General features: G+C 41.2%; 1 protein-coding gene across 1 annotated transcript in view; it reads left to right on the top strand.

Moving 5' to 3' along the window:
- Map3k15 (mitogen-activated protein kinase kinase kinase 15) overlaps positions 1–18150 on the top strand; it is a 131443-nt gene that overhangs the window by 104359 nt on the left and 8934 nt on the right. The window contains 4 exon segments of the mRNA XM_052725719.1: positions 2066–2193; positions 4667–4797; positions 5020–5125; positions 16171–16328. Of these exon segments, the coding sequence (XP_052581679.1) occupies positions 2066–2193; positions 4667–4797; positions 5020–5125; positions 16171–16328 (523 nt within the window).

Below are 18150 nucleotides of genomic sequence, written 5' to 3'. Positions count from 1 at the left end.
TAACTGTGGTCTTCAACCTTACCCATAGATTTGGGGCTGTTTTCCTACCATCAGTACTACAGCTTAGCAATTTTATTATTACATTTTTTAAATTTTCCATACAGTAGATTTTAATCATATTCTTTCCCTTCTCCCAAGTCCTCCCAGTTCCTCCCTGCTTCCCTACCTACCCAACTCCATGTTCTTAGTTCATTTCATTTTAAATTTAAACCTCATCTAAATCTAAACAAAAGCACAGCAGTACTTACTGTTGAGTGATTGTGTAGAGAAGCTACACATGTAATCATGACCCCAACAGAAATAATCATGGGCCACAGACACATCCATCATAATTGGCAGTATTGCCTCCAGCTCTGGGTGCTAATGGATATGTGCATACATCTCTCCATCTAGGTGATCACTGTCTGTGTTCCACAAAATTTCTAGCAACTGTGTGACCATCCATTCATTCACAATTTGTTTGTTTTCAGTGCCATAGTATAGTATATGAATTATAATGAAGACCTGAAACAAACTAATCTGATCTCTTCAGATTACCAATATGGAAACCAAGCTTGAAGGAGATTAAAGGACTCCCAAAAGGGCATAACAGAAACAAGATGAGCATTCCAGTCACTTGAGTCCCTCATCCAATATTCTCCCTTATTCATGTGATAGATAAGCTGTTGGAGTCATGTAGATTTGGGGATATTCCTAGCATGTATCTCCATTGGTAGTGCTGTTCCAACTTTTCCTTGCCCACAGAAGTTCCTGGGATATTTGAGCTGGAAAGGGCTTAGGAGACCATTTTGTCCAACTTGTAAAGTTTTTAGGCTAAATTTAGGGTGACTGTTTTCCATTCATGAATCTGGGTTGGCGATAGGGAGTAAAAGGTGACCAGGATTCTGTCTTGATCCTAGGGTGCTGCTTTGGTGGAGAATGCAGACACTGTGTCCATGAGTTAAAATGAGAGGTGCTGTAACAGAAGGGTACACAAAGTGTTTTTAGAAAAGAGAGAGGGACTGACTTTTTCTGGATGAGCTGTGGCAAGTTTGAGAGAACAAATCATCTTCAAGCTGGTTTTATTGAGGAATAAGTAACACATAGCTTTGTAGAAAATGGGGCCTATGAGGGAAAAACAGAGCTATTAAGAAACATACACTGAGAAAGCAGTTTCTGCAAAGCTTGAGTGTAAGGTATGGGCTAGTGAAGGACTCATGAGTCAAAAATGTTAATGGTATCATCTGACCTGATTTGGAAGGTCTTTGTGTGCCACCTTAAACAATATGGTCTTTATGTGGGGTCTATGAAGAAACGTGGTAGAGTTTCATAAAGAGCTTGAAAGTCCAGAGACTGGAGCTGGCAACTCATTAGTTCTAGGTTGAGTCTGTAGAGTAAGTCAGTTTAGGACAGAAATTTCCAGACCACCAACTTCCATGGGAGGAAGAAGGGACTTGTTGAAAGAGGTGAAATTTTGTTGGAGAATCTGTGCCCAAGCAATAGTGATGGTAGAAATAGTAGCCATTAGTTGAGTGTTTACCATATAACAGGCCCTCTGTCTATGTCTGAGAGACTTGATTTACTCTGGTCTCCTGGAAGCCCTACATGGCTGTGTTGTTACAGATTGAATATTCCTTATCTGAAATTCTTATAACAAGAAGCAACAAGTGTTTCAGATAAGATTTTTTTTCCAGATTTTGGAACATTTGTGTATATATAATAAGATATGTATAGAGTATGAGACCCAAATCTAAACACAAAATTCCTTTGTGTTTCTTGTACACCTAGCCTGAAGGTAATTTTAGATAACACTTCATTGTGTCTGCATTTTGACAATGTCGAGTGTGGCGTTTTCCAGTGGTGTCGTGTTGCTACTTGAAATGATTTTGATCATATAGCTTTGGATTAGAGATACTCAGCCTGTATCCTATGTTTTACAGGTAGGAAGTTGGTTGTTCTCATGGAAGCTGAGGAAGGGATCCCAGAAGGGATGTTTAGCAGCAGGGTAGATACTGTTAAAGAACTACTAGGGCCTAGAGCCCTGGGATTTGGCAGGTAATGCAGGCTTTGGTTTTTTCTGCAATAGGTACTCTCAGCCTCTGCATGAAGAAATAGCCCTGCACAAATATCTCAAGCATCGCAACATTGTCCAGTACCTGGGCTCCATTTCAGAGAATGGCTACATTAAGATATTTATGGAACAGGTGCCTGGAGGTAAGTAGTTACTCTTTTTTTGATTTCACATTCTAGAATTCGCTTATGAGAATACAATCTGGATGTCATTGATTGTCTTACCACTTAACAAATGACAGACCTTTTGGAGATTGGAAAACTGTGGTTTCTCAGAAGAGTTCTATACAACATTGCAAAGGTCACATAAACAGTTTATTTCAGGCTTGTTTATTCAGCCTAAAATACTCACTGACTATCTACTGAGTGCTATACATTAGAACAAAATCTCTGGCCTTGAGCTCTGCTCTTCTCAGTCTAGGAGTCTGGAGGTGGTTTGGAAAATGATGGAAAAGGGACACTGGAACTTTTTTTATAATTTTATACATGCATATAATGCATTATCTTATTTATCCTACATTATCCCCTGTTGTCTCTTTTCCATTCCTGCTGACACTTTCTTCTTCCCAACTAGTCTCTTTTTTTCATATCTTTTTGTGACCCACTGGGTTTAATTAAGGTTGTTTATATGATCATGTTTAGGGTTTGTGTGTGTGTGTTTGTTTGGTTTTGCTTTTTACTAGAGCATGGGTAACATATCAGTGTCTAGACCGCTAAAGAAAGTAACTTCCACAACTATTAACTGCTAATAGCCTTACTAGCCTTCCCCTATCTGTGATAGAATATTGAATAGCTTAGTCTTATGCAGCTCATATGCAAGGTAACTTGAGTTGCTTTGTGTTTATAATTGTAATGGGCATGTCATATCCAAATGACATTGTTTTTTAGCATTCCTCCTTATTTTCTAGCTCTTAGATTCTTTCCATTTCCTCTTCTGTAATGTTCTCTGATTCTTGGAGAAGAATGATAGATTTATGACTCAGTACTCAACAATCATTTATTCTCGGTACTTTGGTCAGTTATGAGCCTGCATTAACCACTGCCTACTACCAAGACTTCTCTGACCAAGTCTGAGAGTAGCACTAGTCTTTGGATAACACACACACACACACACACGGCAATTTGACATGTCTATTAGCTAAGTAACAGTAATAGGTTCTCCTCTAGGGCCTATGATCTACCCAGTCATGGGCTTTTAGTCAGATTTACAGTACCAGGCATTTATTCCTTCTTGGGGAATAGAACTAAAATCCAACAGAAAATGATTGGTTGTCCACCCCCTGTCACCATTATGCCACTATTGCCTCAGTGAGCACATCTTGCTAGCCTGATCAGTATTGGAGTATATAGGGTTTAACCACTGTGTATACCATTGATTATCTTTCTTTTCTACCAGCCTGCATAACACTTTATAGTCCTATGAAAAGTAGCCAGCAGAGAGGTAGTTCCATGGTCAGTTCCAGCTTGACTTCTATGTCCTGTAAACAAAATATGTTGTGTCTTCAGCACTAGTCTTAGTAACTAGTTCTGACGGGCAACCAAGACCAATGGCAATAGCCTGTTTTGTCTTGAAAACCTCTTGGGCCTTGCTGGTAAGCAAGTCATAGGGAGATATCCCATACTTTTCACTGGAATTTTCATTTAAAAACCTATGGCTTGGGCTGGAGAGATGCTTAGTGTTTAAGAGTACTTGCTGCTCCCAGCACCCGCAAAGTGGCTCACAACTATCTGTAACTCCAGTTTCAAGGGATCTGAAACCCTCTTCTGACAACTGTAAGCTCATGCATGCACATACACATAAAATTAATTTTGAAAGATTTGTGGATTCTGGGAGCAGCAATACCCACCCATGCAGGATACCTACCTTCAGATGTTTTTATATTTTTAATTAGTTTGCAAAATAATGGGTTTCTTATATGGCTTTTTAAAATGCATCCTTAGTTTTGATAAATCTTCCCACCATCCCTACCTTTCCTCCATTTCTCTATGCCCACCCCCTTTAAACATTTTTATACCTAGTATCCCTAATACACACTTTCATATCACATTGGGCACGGTTACTTTTAAAGAGATATTGCAAAATAGCAAATGGACAATAAAACCAAATACTAGTGCTTTTTGTGTGAAATCCCTATATGTAGACAATAGAGTATTAGAAGTAATTTTTTGGATCTATAACTGGTAGTTTGAATGGGTCTATCCATTAAGATTCAGTTTTCTGGTTAAGTAAATAAACTGTAAAAATTGGAGTAGTAACATATATACTATAATACTTGAAGTAAACATCATTGGGATATTAAATAGCTCTATCTCAGCTAAGCATTAGGTAGGTTAAATGAGATGATACATGTAACAGCTTCTGGAAAGGTACCTAGCAATAAGCAAGAGCTGGGTAAATGAGTGTGCATTGAAATAATAAAAAAAATCTCATAACATTTTAATTGAAAAGCAATCATCAGTATTTGAATACTAGTGTAAGGTTAAAAATATCACTTTAGTTTACTTCCCTGACCCCTTACAAATGAATCTTTATCATCCTGTTGGTTTTTGTTTTATTTTTTTGTTTGGTTCCTTTTGTTTGTTTGGTTCGGTTTGGTTTTGCTATGTCACTTTCTAGGAAGCCTTTCTGCTCTCTTGCGATCCAAATGGGGACCAATGAAGGAACCCACTATCAAGTTTTATACCAAACAGATCCTGGAAGGCCTGAAGTATCTCCATGAAAACCAGATAGTTCACAGGGACATAAAGGTATGGGCTTCTCTAAGCCATCAAAATGGCGTTTTTCTAAGCCTTCACTATAGTATGGCGGAATAGTCTACTCACAGAGGGAGACAGTTTAGCAGGATAGCCCCCACCCTATCCTATGTCAGACCCAGTCTTTGTAGAGAGAGTTTATCAAGGTCCCACACTATAGGGTGCTGATTTGTTTAAATCTGCCTTTACACACTCAACGCTGTTCTTTTTCCAAAGGGTGATAATGTTCTGGTGAACACCTATAGTGGAGTGGTAAAAATCTCTGATTTTGGAACATCTAAACGCCTTGCAAGAATTAACCCATGCACCGAGACCTTTGCGGGTAAGCAGAGCAGAACTGGCTGTATGGTGTCATCTTGGATCTAAGCTTTCTTCTGAATCTGTGGTCATCTGCAAACTACCTATTGGTCACCTTTTCAACATAGAGTGTCATTTTGATTTTTCTAAATTTACTTAAGATTTTTTCCATAGAATATAGTTTGATCATACATTTTCCTTTCTCCAACTCCTCCAAGATCCATCCTTCCTACCTACCCAACTCATGCGCTTCTTCGTGCTCTCTGTCTCTGTCTCTGTCTCTCTCTCTCTCTCTCTCTCTCTCATTTTCTCTGTGTGTGTGTTACAAAATGAAAATCGAAACAATCTTGAAAAAACAGTAAGATTAAAAAATACTAAAACAAAACAAAAAGTGTGTAAAAAACATGGAGTCTGTTTCATGTTGACCAGTTACTCCTGGGCATGGGCCCTACCTGCCCTAGACTATGGTTGATATACCAAATGACAATCTAAGATTTTTTCCCTTTCCCAGCAGGTATCAATTACAAATAACTTCTTGGTTAGGGGTGAGACTTTGTGTCTACTTCTTCTCAGTGATGTCTTTTGTTTGTTTAGAACCTGTGCAGGTCTTAGGTATATTGTCATAGTCTCTGTGAGTTCATATATGTATCAATCCTGTTGTGTCTGGAAGATGTTCTTGAAGTCACCTACCACTTCTGGCTCTTATAATCTTTCTGCCTCCTCTTCTACATAGATCCCTGAACCTTGATGGGAGGGGTTTGATAAAGATATTCCATTTAGGGCTGAGTGCTCCAAAGTCTCTCACTTTCTGCACATTGTCCATTTGTGGGTCTTTGTGTTAATTCCTACCTACTACAAGACTAATCTTCTCTGATGAGGGTGGATTGAAACATTGACCTACAGATATAGCAATATGTCATTGGGAGTCTGTAGAGAATTAGAGAGAGAGAGAGAGAGAGAGAGAGAGAGAGAGAGAGAGAGAGAGAGAGAGAGAGAACGAACTCTACCTACCCGGAGGAAAAAAAAAAGCTAAAAGCTAAAGAAAGTCCAGCCACATGCTCTGGCCTGATCCATACTGGGCCTGAGCCAGGGACTCTGTATCCCCACAAGCATTCTGGCCACTTGCAGCTCTGGCCATGTGCTCTGGCCGAGCTGGGGCCTGCAAGGCCACAGCCAAGTGGCTTTTTTATGAATTCCTGCCCCATGTTGGGTACCAAATGTAGACAAATTTTTAATCAATCTTATTAAATAAAGAACACGGAGCCAAATATAGGGGTGAAAGCCTTAGAGATCATGGAAATAGTGAGAGCCACCAACCACCTTACCTCACCAGCTCTGCAGCTCCCAAAAAAGTGAGTTACTTCCTGTCTACCTGCACCTTTATTGCCTTGCTGTTACACCCTCTCATTGGCTCTTAGCGCAGGTACCTCACTTCCTTATCACCGTCTGTTTGTACAGACCTCCATGTCTCTATGGTTGGTACTGGGATTAAAGGCATGTGTCACTATGCTTGGCTCTGTTCCCAGTGTGTCCTTGACCACACAGAGACCCTGCCTGCCAAGTGATCGGATTAAGGGCATGTGCTTCCACTGCCTGACTTTTGTGTTAATGGCTTGCTATTTCCTCTGATCTCCAGGCAAACTTGATTAACATACAAATAAAATATCACCACATTTCAGCACAAATAAAATATCACCACATTAGTCATTTTATTCCTGGGTTCCTTTAGCAGAATAATAGTAGGTTTTCACCTAGGCCCATGACCCATCTATTTTCTTATGTTCTTGACAGTGTCAAGTATGGGTTCCATTTCATGGAATGAGTCTTAAATCCAATTGAAAAAGATATTGGTTACTCCCATAACATTTGTACCACTATTATACCAGTTTATCTTGCAGGGCAGCTCACTGTCAGAGATGGCAGGGTTTATAGCTGGGTAATAATGATGTTTGCTTTTCTCCTCTGCTACTGTGCAAAGTACTTTACACCAATCAGTAAGGGTAAAACTTCTAGTTGCATGGCTAGAGAGATGGCTCAGTGGTTAAGAGCACTGGCTGCTCTTCTAGAGGACCCAGGTTCAATTTTTAGCACCCACATAGCAGCTCACAACTGTCTGCAATTCCAGTTACAGGTGATACAACACCCTCACACAGCTACACCAGTGTACATTAAATAAATTAATTTAAAAAAACTTCTAGTTGGCACCAAGTTGATATCTCCATGTTTGATGATGTAAATAAGTTGTGTCCTCAGCAATAGGGCAGTCTATCAGGTTATGGAGTGTAACCAATAACCTTGATGATACCAGTTGTGTTTGGGGGTTCTATGGGACCCCTTTGGCCAATGCCTCAACAAGATGTAACCCATTCCTAGAAGTAGAGGATTTGCTTGGTAGCATAAAATGTCTAGTTGGTGAATTATCTTTCCCATTATATATTGACTTTCTTAACTTCCTTTCCTATATGAATATAGTTTAGGAAGCTTCTACAATAGCAAGTTTCCATAACTTTTCAAATTGCTTTTAGTATTAATTATCCATCTCCATATTCCCTCTTTTACTCTCTCTTCCCAGCCCCCTCCTCATTTAATCCTCCTTATTTTAGTTTCCCTTTATCTCTTTATAACACTATACTCTATTTCCCCTTCTTTGGAAGATCGTCTCTTCCCTCCTGGTCCCTTACTCAGGGACCTAACCTCTGTGGTTTTTCAGATTGAAACATATCTAAAACTTAAAACCTAACATCCAGATATAAGAGAAAACACACAATATTTGTCTTTGGGGGTCTGACTTACCTTACTTGAGATGATTGTTTCAAGCTCCATGCATTTTGATTCTTAATGCAGATGAAGTATTGTCCTTGACTTTAAAATGCTTTTTTGGGCAAGCTATTTGTTATACTAATATTGCCCTACTTTCTTCTTGGCCTCTTACAAGTTGGGTAGACAGAGAACACTGCTGAGATTTCCTAAGGGTTCTCAGTCAGTAAAATAGCAGTATGTCTTCACAGTTGGTAGCATACCAGCATAATTTTGTGTAACTTATTAGGACATTTTATTGGCCTGTCATAAAAAATAGCTCTTTACTATAGTGAATTCTAGCACTTTGAATTTTGATATGATTATGATTCCAAGGGAGGCTAATTTTCCTGGGGAAACAGGGTATTTTATGTGAATATGAAGAACTGCATTTTCTTCTCTACCTGTTGGTGATAAAACACTCTGAATGTTGACAGGGACTGAATTCAAAGGTGATATAAATTACCAGCTGGTTTTCCATTTACCAGACCAGTAGGTATAAGGCCTCTCACAAGCTACCTGTGGCTTTTTGGAATTCCTGCTTAAAACAACTATAGCTAAAATTTTGATCCTTGGAAAGAAGTGTTAATTTTTAATAAGGTTGTGGTCCCCTAAGGAGGAACATGACAATCACAAAGAGCATGCCTGATAGAACTGTGAAGCAGCTCTCATACCCTTATAGTTCCGGAATAAGGTATAGTTGGCAGGTAATTGATTGTTCTATCTTTGAAATTGCCGGAGTTGTAGAATGGACAAATTTTGCCTTATTTGTGGTAGATAATGTGCTAGTTTTAAAGGACTTTTCTTCAATAAAAGAACTGTTGTGGATTAGTCCCTGGGCACCCAAAGTGGAGACATGCCTCCCATGTCTTCAGGGAATATTAATCTATCAAAAATGGCTTTTTAGTTAGAAGGCCAGAGGAGATACATATGTCTTAAAATGGGACAAGACAACACCAGGAGTCCATTAGCATTTCCCACATAAATAATATGTTGAATCTTCACTTATGGTTTCTGATGTAAATATAAATATGCCCCTATTTATATATGAATATGTATATAAGACTGGTCCCCCTTTTATCTTATCATTTTACAACTCTAATTGAAAATAACTCATATCTTCCTCTTTGGAAGCCATCAATTAATTTGGCTATATGTAGCAAAAGGGGCTCTGATACGACAAGGAATTATTTCAAAATCATAGAGCCCCAAGAATTTATTTCATAATTAGCATCCCTGAGAAGGAAAAAAATCACATAGAAAACACATGTGTAATTTATTTTTGCATATCACATTTCCCAAGTAATTGGCTTAAGGAGGCATGAATTTTGTACTGCGAAATAATGCAGGTGTGTTTATGGGGTAATAAAGAAGGGATCTCATTTTGGTGAGGAAATTCTCCTGTATGTAATTACTCTTTACAAAACAGAAGAGTTCTATAAAGAAGTCTCAGCTGGCTGGTACAGAAATCTGGCTATTGTGGATACTGGTGGAACTTTTCATCATAGATGCTCTGAGACTGTCTGAACCTTGTTAGAAGAAACAATAATGTCAGGCAGTTGCATGCCCTGAACCCCTTTCTTCCTATGTTTCTATGAAGGGCTTTCGCCTTAGGTATGATAAACTAATTACAGTAACAAAGCTCAGTTTTGAACAGTGTTAGGGCTGGAACCAGGACCTTGTGCATGTCATGCTAGTGCTCTATTACTGAACCATACACCGAGCCTTTTTGTCCTTGTTGTGGTAGGTTTAATGCTTCACGGAGATAAAATCATTAGAACCCCCATTTGAGTTGCATGATTCAATGGTGTCTGGGAAATTTACTACATCCTGTAGCCATTGCCCCAATTCCATTTTTGAACATTTCAACTGCCCTTGCAGTATCCCTGTGCCCCTCTGCAGTCAGTCCTGGTTTCAATCCTGGACAATCATTGGATTGACTTGGTATGTGTGCAGATTCACATGTTTGGGATATTCCTGCACATGAAATGTGGCAATACACATTCTAAAAACGTTTACCTTCCTCACTTACTGATATGTTTTCAAGGCTCATCTATATTATGGCATGTACCAGGTCTTCATTCCTTTCCATCTGAATAGTCCCCCAAATTATGAATGATATAGGTTATTCTGTGATCACTCACACAGGAACCTTTGTGTGGATGTATATTTATATCCCTCTTACATATTTAAGATTAGAACCACAACAGGAACTTTGTTTGGTCTATATCTATAAATATCCTCCAATCAAGAATGAGCAGTCCCAGTTTCTGGCTCAACCACTTGCTACCTGTGTGACCTTAGACATATAAATTTCTCTCTCTCCCTCTCCCTCTCCCTCTCCCTCTCCCCTCCCCCCTCCCCTTCCCTCCCCCTCCCTCCCCTTCCCTCCCTCTCTCCTTCCCTCCCCTCCCCTCCCCCTCCCCCTCCCCCTCCCTCCCTCTCCCCTAAAAAGAGACATGTCAGTTCTCCCCAGATAGATAGTCCATAATAGACCAAAATATGGATACATCAAAGTCCAATATGACTATAACTGGTCCCACTTCTTGAATCTGAGGTTTGTGTTACCTTCAACTCCCCATTGCAAGGGTGTGATAGTATCCCCAGACTTTACAGGACCCCTATTTACTGCTGTTACATTTGTTTCCTCAGCAGCTTATACTCCATGCAGGTTATCTGAGGGGAATATGTAAATATCAAGCTCTTATTAGCTATCAAGTTTTGGGTTGGGAAGAAGCGGTGCTTCCCACAAGGCTGTCACTTGGACAGCATGATTAGGACAGTCTCCGCCACTATGGGAGGTTGCACTGTACTTCTCTTTTTACTACTTTTTTAATATAAAAATTTGAAATTTGGGTCACTAATAACATCTCAAGGGGTCTATGGGAGATGCTAACATGTGTGATCTCCTTTCAAGTGCACGTATCTGGAATGCCCACTGAACTGCTTGAGTTGCCATGGGCCACATCCTTCTGGGGATTCCCCCACTCTCATTCTTATTTGACACTAGGTAGCCAATCTAACACCATTCTCAATAGAAGCTGCTTTCAATACCCACCCCACATCTATTTTTTCCTCTTGAAATTCTTTGAGCCCTTTGATTTGGATGAGAAGCCCCTGAGTAAGGGTTCCAAACCTGTATACTGAGGAGTTTAAAGCTCCCTTAGAAAATTTGCTCCTGTGGTCCCTGTCTCATGCCTTGCTCTAGTATGCAGATCATAGCTTGGTTCCTCTGTCAAACAATCGCCTTATGGCATGTGTTTTCTTTTCTGAAGATGTGGAAATCATGCTTTGGAAACTACCCAGAAGTTTCCAATGGAGTATATCCCAAGAGGGCTGAGTCAGCACCTGTGAGTCTTTCGGACATTATGTTGTGAATTTTATACCACCACCTGGGGCAGGTGTCTAAGGACTGGAACAAATAGGATAGAGTGCCTCTTGGAGGGAAGCTAGTGAGGCTGTGGGGCCCCAAAGAGAGCCAGGTGCAGGGCAAGACAATTTTCCAAGATTTGTGAATGGTTCAAGTGCACCACAGTGCCATGTTCACGGGTTGTCTCCAGACTCCAGCCTTTGGTAGAATTGACACATGCCTTGCACACATACCACTGGGGATGTTCCTTTATCTGAAGTACTTGTGTGGTTCCACATCTTTCTGTTGGCTGTGCCATGTGAGCACATGCTTACCCTGTGAATACAGTAGTGAATGAAGTGGAGTGCCCAGGTTTCCACCATTGCTCTCCATCTTCCAGGAATGTGGGAAAGAGGTAATGGTGTGTCTTTGAAGCCCTGTGGGAACCATTCTTTTTCAGGCATCTTTTTCTTCAGCAGTACTTCTTGATTTGTTATATAATTCAGTGATGTCAAGTTCTGAACTCAGGGACAGAAGACCTGGGTTCCAGCTTCAATGACTACTTTCTCTGAACTTCAGTTTCCTCCTGTGTAAACTGTGTAATAACAGTAGATGGTACCTCCTTTACCCAATCTTACAGAATTATGAAAGTCGGACGCATAGTACTACATGGAAATTATTTGTAGGCCATCAAATCCTGACCCAAAGTCAGATGTGGGAACCAGTCTGCAGTATAGTTGAATGTGGACTGGATAAAGTGACTCACTTCCAGGGAGTGGAAAAAGATAGAAGTGATGGTGGCAGCAAAATGGCCACTTCCTTCTCTCGAATGATTCTCACTGATAGAAACCATGTCTTGAGCAGTCGTCTGGAAGAGTCTATGCCATGAAAAACTGCAGTTAAGAAGCTTCCTTCTCATCCCAGTCTGAAAGAGGGAGCTTCAAAGTGGACCTAGCCACTTTAGTCTAATGTTTAAATCAGGCAGCCCAAACCACATCTGGATTGCAGCCTCATAGGAGACCCGTGCCTGCTCAGCTGACTGCTGCTAGGTTCCCACCCTTAGATGTTGTGTGAGATCATAATGACTTTTTTGGTTATGTTAAGGATGGAGCCCAGAACCTTGTGAATGCTAGGCAAACATGCTACTGCTGAGCTATACCCTGTGTACCAATACATTGTTTTAAGCTGCTAAATTTGGGAGTAATTTATTACACAGGAATAAATAATATGGATGTCTTTACTGATTCCTATGACAATAGTTGATAGTCACTATGGTCTCATACAGAGAAAATCTACATTTAGCTTAAGGAAATTAATTATGGTTTTAATTATTAAAAAATTATACTAAGGTAGACAGTTACTTGATCAAGGTCAGTTAGCCATCACTGATTTAGTACTATTTTTGAGTTATGCATAATGTAAATTTTCATGTTCTTTTTATGAATTATTTTATTTTTGAGATGATAATAATAACACCATTCCCTCTTCCTTTACTTCCCTCTAAATTCCCCCATATACCCCTCTTGTTTTATTTCAAATCCATGGTTTCTTTTTTCATTAATTGTTGTTACATGTATATATGTATATATGTATACATATATATTCCTAAATATAACCTTTCAGTTGTATGTCACTTGTATGTATGGTTTCCTCTCTTAAGAACACCTTTATACATAAAGAATGAAATTATATCTTTGCAGTAAATATATATGCAACTAGAGATCACCATATAAGCAAAATAAGTCAGATTGAGAAGAAGTGTATGTTTTCTTACATTTGTGAATCCTTATCCTATATAGATTCATAAATCACATCTAAATATAACACAAAAGTAGGAGACAGACTGTCTGGGGATTGAATGGAAATATGGAAAGGAGGGAGACCAGGAGTGGAAATATGGTTAAAATATATGAAACAATTATATAAATATATCTTAATGAAACCAGTAACTATGTACAATGGATATATCACACACACACACACACACACACACACACACACACACACACACACACACACACACACACCCCCGCTGCCTTTTAAGTATGTTAGCTCTGGTCCAGGCAGGAAAATATCAATCACCCCAATTGTTTTCACAGAGCATTTTCTGAGTACTGAAACTGGAAAGGCAGAAAGAAGACTGAGGCATCAGGAGGCTTCATAAGGGTGGGAGTGCACAGGTGGTGAGGTAGGATCAGAACTTGGAGGAGGGGATGTGCCTAGGCTGGTGTAAATACCCGTAAGGGGCAAAAAACTGGGTCTGGGAGTGTAGAGTGACAAAAAAAAAAACAAACAAACCTGGATATTAGAGCCAACTGAGGGTCCACATGAAAGCGTGCTTACAGGAACAACAAACATACAGGGAAGAGTAAGTCCCCCTTTACCCTTCCAGAGTTGCTCTAGTGCCTTTAGTTGTGGACCCTAACAGGGAGCTGCAGGCACTGAGGAATGGGGATACCAGCCCCGCATCACGGAGCAGAGTAAGATGAGTGCTAATACACCGTCAGTGTTAAATCTCTCTGTACTTAATTACAGATTATTAGGAGAGTCTCCTGCCGGCACCCCTCCCTGAGTTAGGCACAGCAACAACAGCCTCTAGCGGATATTGTAACACCAGAAGTTTCCTTCCTGAGGCACTGGGATTTCCTCACAGTGCAAGTGCTCATGAGATGCACCTTCATCTTGCCTAACTTTGCAACTGACTAAATAGTTCCCCCTTCATTTCAGTTCTGAAAGCGAAAGCATTTATTTGTACCCCACCAATCTGTTTGTCTTCACCGAAAATAATATATAACTTCAAAGTGGTTGAAACTAACTTAAGATAATTTAAAATTCATTTCTTTTTGGGCTCACTAACCACGTTTCAACAACATAATAGTCATATGGAGCTGATGGCTACCATGTCAGACTGTACAGACTACATGCCCATCATTGCAGGACATTCTATTGGTCGCAGCTGTCTTTAGGGTAGAGTCTTTAAAATGTTCATAGGAAGCTGAGTATGGTGGTTCACACTTATAGAGGCTTGGAAAGTTGAGGAAGGAAGGCCACCATGAGTTTGACATCAGCCTGGACTATATAGTGATCTCCAGGCTAGTCCAGGGTATATAGTGAGACACCGGATGAATGATGATGCCAGGCATAATGGTTTGTGCCTGTGAACCCAATACTCTGGAGGTTGAGGCAGGAAAATCAAGGAGAGTTCCATATTAACCTGGGCTACATAGTGAAATCCAGACTAGCCTGACATTGGCCTTTCAAGAAAAGAATGTAGTACCTTCACTGATTAAAAACTCGGGAAATCACCTTTGGTTGTATGGTCTTGAGACAGACCTTTTTCTTTGCTCTGGACGTCAGGCCTTGGCTAAGGCCATCTAAACTTCTCTTTGTCAGTCCATATTTCCATTTTCTTTTCTCATGCCAGATTTAAGGAGAACTAAAGATTTTACTCTCCAAGCTCTTGGTTGGCCTCTCCAACCTCCTGCTCAAACCATGTCTTTCCCTTCATTAGTTCATTCACATTCCTGTTGCCATAACCAGTCACCCCTCTCCTTTAGCAACTTCTGGTGGCTCCTGGCCCACAGGACAAAGTCCAAAGTCAGCCTTCAGAAGGGTTCTTCCCTTGCCACCTTTTTTGGTGAGGGTTGTTCCTTTGCCACCTTTTGTCACCTTGCCCCAGTTCAACCATCACTTGGCTGCTGTACCCTGGACTCCATACTTGAGCTTTGCTCAAGGCGCTTACCTTTGCTTTGATGTCCTCCTAGACTTTTGTCTACCTCTTTGATCTTTAGAGCAGAAACTTAGTTCACTGACAGCATCAGCTATTACCCTCTGGGGGCATGTTGGTTGTGCTTTACACAGGCAGTTCCCTACTAATGACTGATCGAGCAAAGGTAGAACTCATCCAGTATACAAATTTTGGCCAGGAGCTCCCCAGTGGCTCACAGCAGTGGCTTTTGAGATGCCTCCTACCTGATTCTTGTCCGTCCCCCCCATTTCTGGGGATTAACTTGCATTGCAGGTTGGCACCCTTGCCCTCTTCTCCCCAACAACTCACTTAACATCTGCTTCTTGGCATTTGCTTGTTAGAGAACAAAATCAACACATTGATAATTTCCCTGATTTAGTCAAAGCCTAATCAAGCATTTATTCATCCACATGTGCCTTCTTGTAGGTACCTCTATTATAGCACTGCATTTTTGTTGTGAACCTAGCCTTTAAGTGCCTGATCCATCTCTGTAACACTACATTTTACTATCACTGTTCCCACCATTACCATTGTGCCAACTTCTCCCCCATTCTAGTTTCCCTGTATCTGGCATGGATTAAAATTTGCATACTGAAGCCAGGTGGTGGTGGTGCACACATTTAATCCCAGCACTTGGGAGGCAGAGGCAGGTAGATCTCTGTGAGTTTGAGGCCAGCCTAATCTACAGACCGAGTTCCAGAACATCCAGAGCTACACTGAGAAAGCCTGTCTCGAAACAACAACAACAACCCCCCACAAAACATGAATATTGCCGGGCGGGTGGTGGCGCACGCCTTTAATCCCAGCACTCGGGAGGCAAAGCCAGGCGGATCTCTGTGAGTTCGAGGCCAGCCTGGGCTACCAAGTGAGTTCCAGGAAAGGCGCAAAGCTACACAGGGAAACCCTGTCTCGAAAAAAACAAACAAACAAAAAAAACAAACAAAAAAAAACATGAATATTGAGTTGGGTTCAGTTATCCTTTGGGGGGACTAAATAATCCTCTTTCAATATCAATCATGTTAAAGGAAAGCATATTGCATGTCACTGATCAAAAAATGGTGCAACCAAATAGTTTCCTCACAAGAGAAGTCCCCATCTGCCATTGCTGAATATAATTATGGTCCACTTTTAAGCAATATGGTGCCCCCAAGTCTTTGTTCATTTGTTTTTCACATAGGGACTCTGCAGTACATGGCACCTGAGATTATTGATCAAGGACCTCGAGGATATGGTGCACCAGCTGATATCTGGTCCTTGGGCTGCACCATCATTGAGATGGCAACCAGCAGGCCTCCATTCCATGAACTTGGTGAGCCACAAGCAGCCATGTTCAAGGTAAAATATATTTGTTCATTTCGATGGTTTGGGTGGATGTTGGGGCAGAACTCCCCAGATGTGAAGCTCAGGATTCTGTCACTGAAGTTGAGCCTTAGCAGAAGGTTCTCACAGCTTGTCTGCCTCACATCAGCAGCCCAGACAGGTCCAAGGCCAAGATAAAAAGTCAAGAGTCTTCTGACCTTTCAATCCCAATAGAACCCTGAATGTAAGGGCTGCAAAACAGAAACAACTTCTCCTCAGCACATCAGTAACTATAATTGATCCATTTGGGGCCATTGAAGACAATACCTGCAGCTTCCATCACAGGTCTTGGAATCTAGAGCAGCTGGTGTTAAGGAGAACACTTTCTGGTCTGTTGAACTCTTGTGGTGCTCAGGAAGCACAGCTGACAGCCATGAACTGAATTCATCCATAGGGTGAAAATAACTTTCCTGGTCCTCTTCCTGTCTCCTGCTTTTGCTTAACTAATAAGCTGTACAAACTCTTTGGAAATGTATTGACTTTTTTGGGGTTGTACATGAAGTTAGTTTTTATTGCCAACAAAACATAATCAAAGCACTCTTAGTGATGTACTTAGGCCGGACATGGTGGCACATTCTTGGGAGCACTTGGGAGATAGAGGCACAATAATCAGGAGTTCAAAGCCATCCTCAGCTACATACTAAGTTTGATCCCAGCCTGGGACACAAGAGACCCTTTCTTACCCCTAAGCCCAGCCATGTACTTGCAAGATGCCAGGTGCTACCCACTTTGCCATTTTCATTCTAAGACCCAGAGACAAACTACCTCTTCCCACTTTAGATCAGGTCCTGATTTTTTGATCTTTGTGTATTCTGGTGCTGGTGGGCACTGCCAATATCTCTTCCCCATTTGCTCAGGTGAGGGGTGCTACAAGTAGTTCCTGGCAATTGGAATCTATCCAGCACCTAATATTCTCATAACTCTTAGGCCATTCAAGCTATTAGGAGTGGTGTCCTGAGAATGGGACATGTCACTTGGTCAAGGGCTTTGTGGAGACAAAATCAGAAGGCTCTGCAGTTTCAGAGCTCACAGAGTGAAGCAAGGGGGTCAAAACCAGCCCCCAGGACAGCCAAGGAGTGGGCAGTGAGTACTCGGCTATGAAAGCCAGAGCGGCTTCTACCTGTGGGTTGCACAGTGGAGTTGGGAAAGGCACAGGAAGGTGATGAGGGTTAGGACGACAGCTCCTAGAAAGGTGAGAGAGCAGCCTCTGATGAGAACGGTTATGTAGGAAGAGCTGATGTAGGCATTTTCATGGAAGATTCCTAGGCCATGATGGGAGGAAACATCTGGGGACTGACTCCTGCTCCACTGTGGTTCACATGGGACCTCCTTTAGCAAGGCAGTGGATTAGCTGGCAGAAGAGGAACTGAAGCTACCTTGGTCTTGCAGGTCCTAACAAGAAAGCATTTATCCCTCCCTCAGCCACTACCTTAGCCACTGGGACAGGGGACCATCTTCTGTGTAAGGTGGCAGCCTCACTCAGGCTGTGCTTGCTTGTGGCTTAGAGCTGGAGGCTAAGAATCTGGGCTGTGGAGTAAAATAGAGAAATGTGAGGGGGAGTGGTGTCTCTTAGTCTTTATCTGGAAAGATAGTATCAATCTCTGAAACCTTTGATTTTTCTCAGTTGGAGGCTTTCCTATCCAGAAACCACCATCCTTTAGAGCAGTGTTTCTCAATCCTTTTAATACAGTTCCTCATGTTGTGGTGACCCCCCCAACCATAAAATGATTTTGTTGCTACTTCATAACTAATTTTTCTGTTATGAATTGTAATGTAAATATTTCTGGAGATGATTGCC

This window comes from Peromyscus californicus, unplaced genomic scaffold, assembly GCF_007827085.1.
Source record: "Peromyscus californicus insignis strain IS unplaced genomic scaffold, ASM782708v3 Scaffold_10__1_contigs__length_136768540, whole genome shotgun sequence".
Lineage (NCBI taxonomy): Eukaryota > Metazoa > Chordata > Mammalia > Rodentia > Cricetidae > Peromyscus > Peromyscus californicus.
Note: the sequence above shows the minus strand (reverse complement) of the source record. Positions and strands in the feature narration are given on the sequence as shown.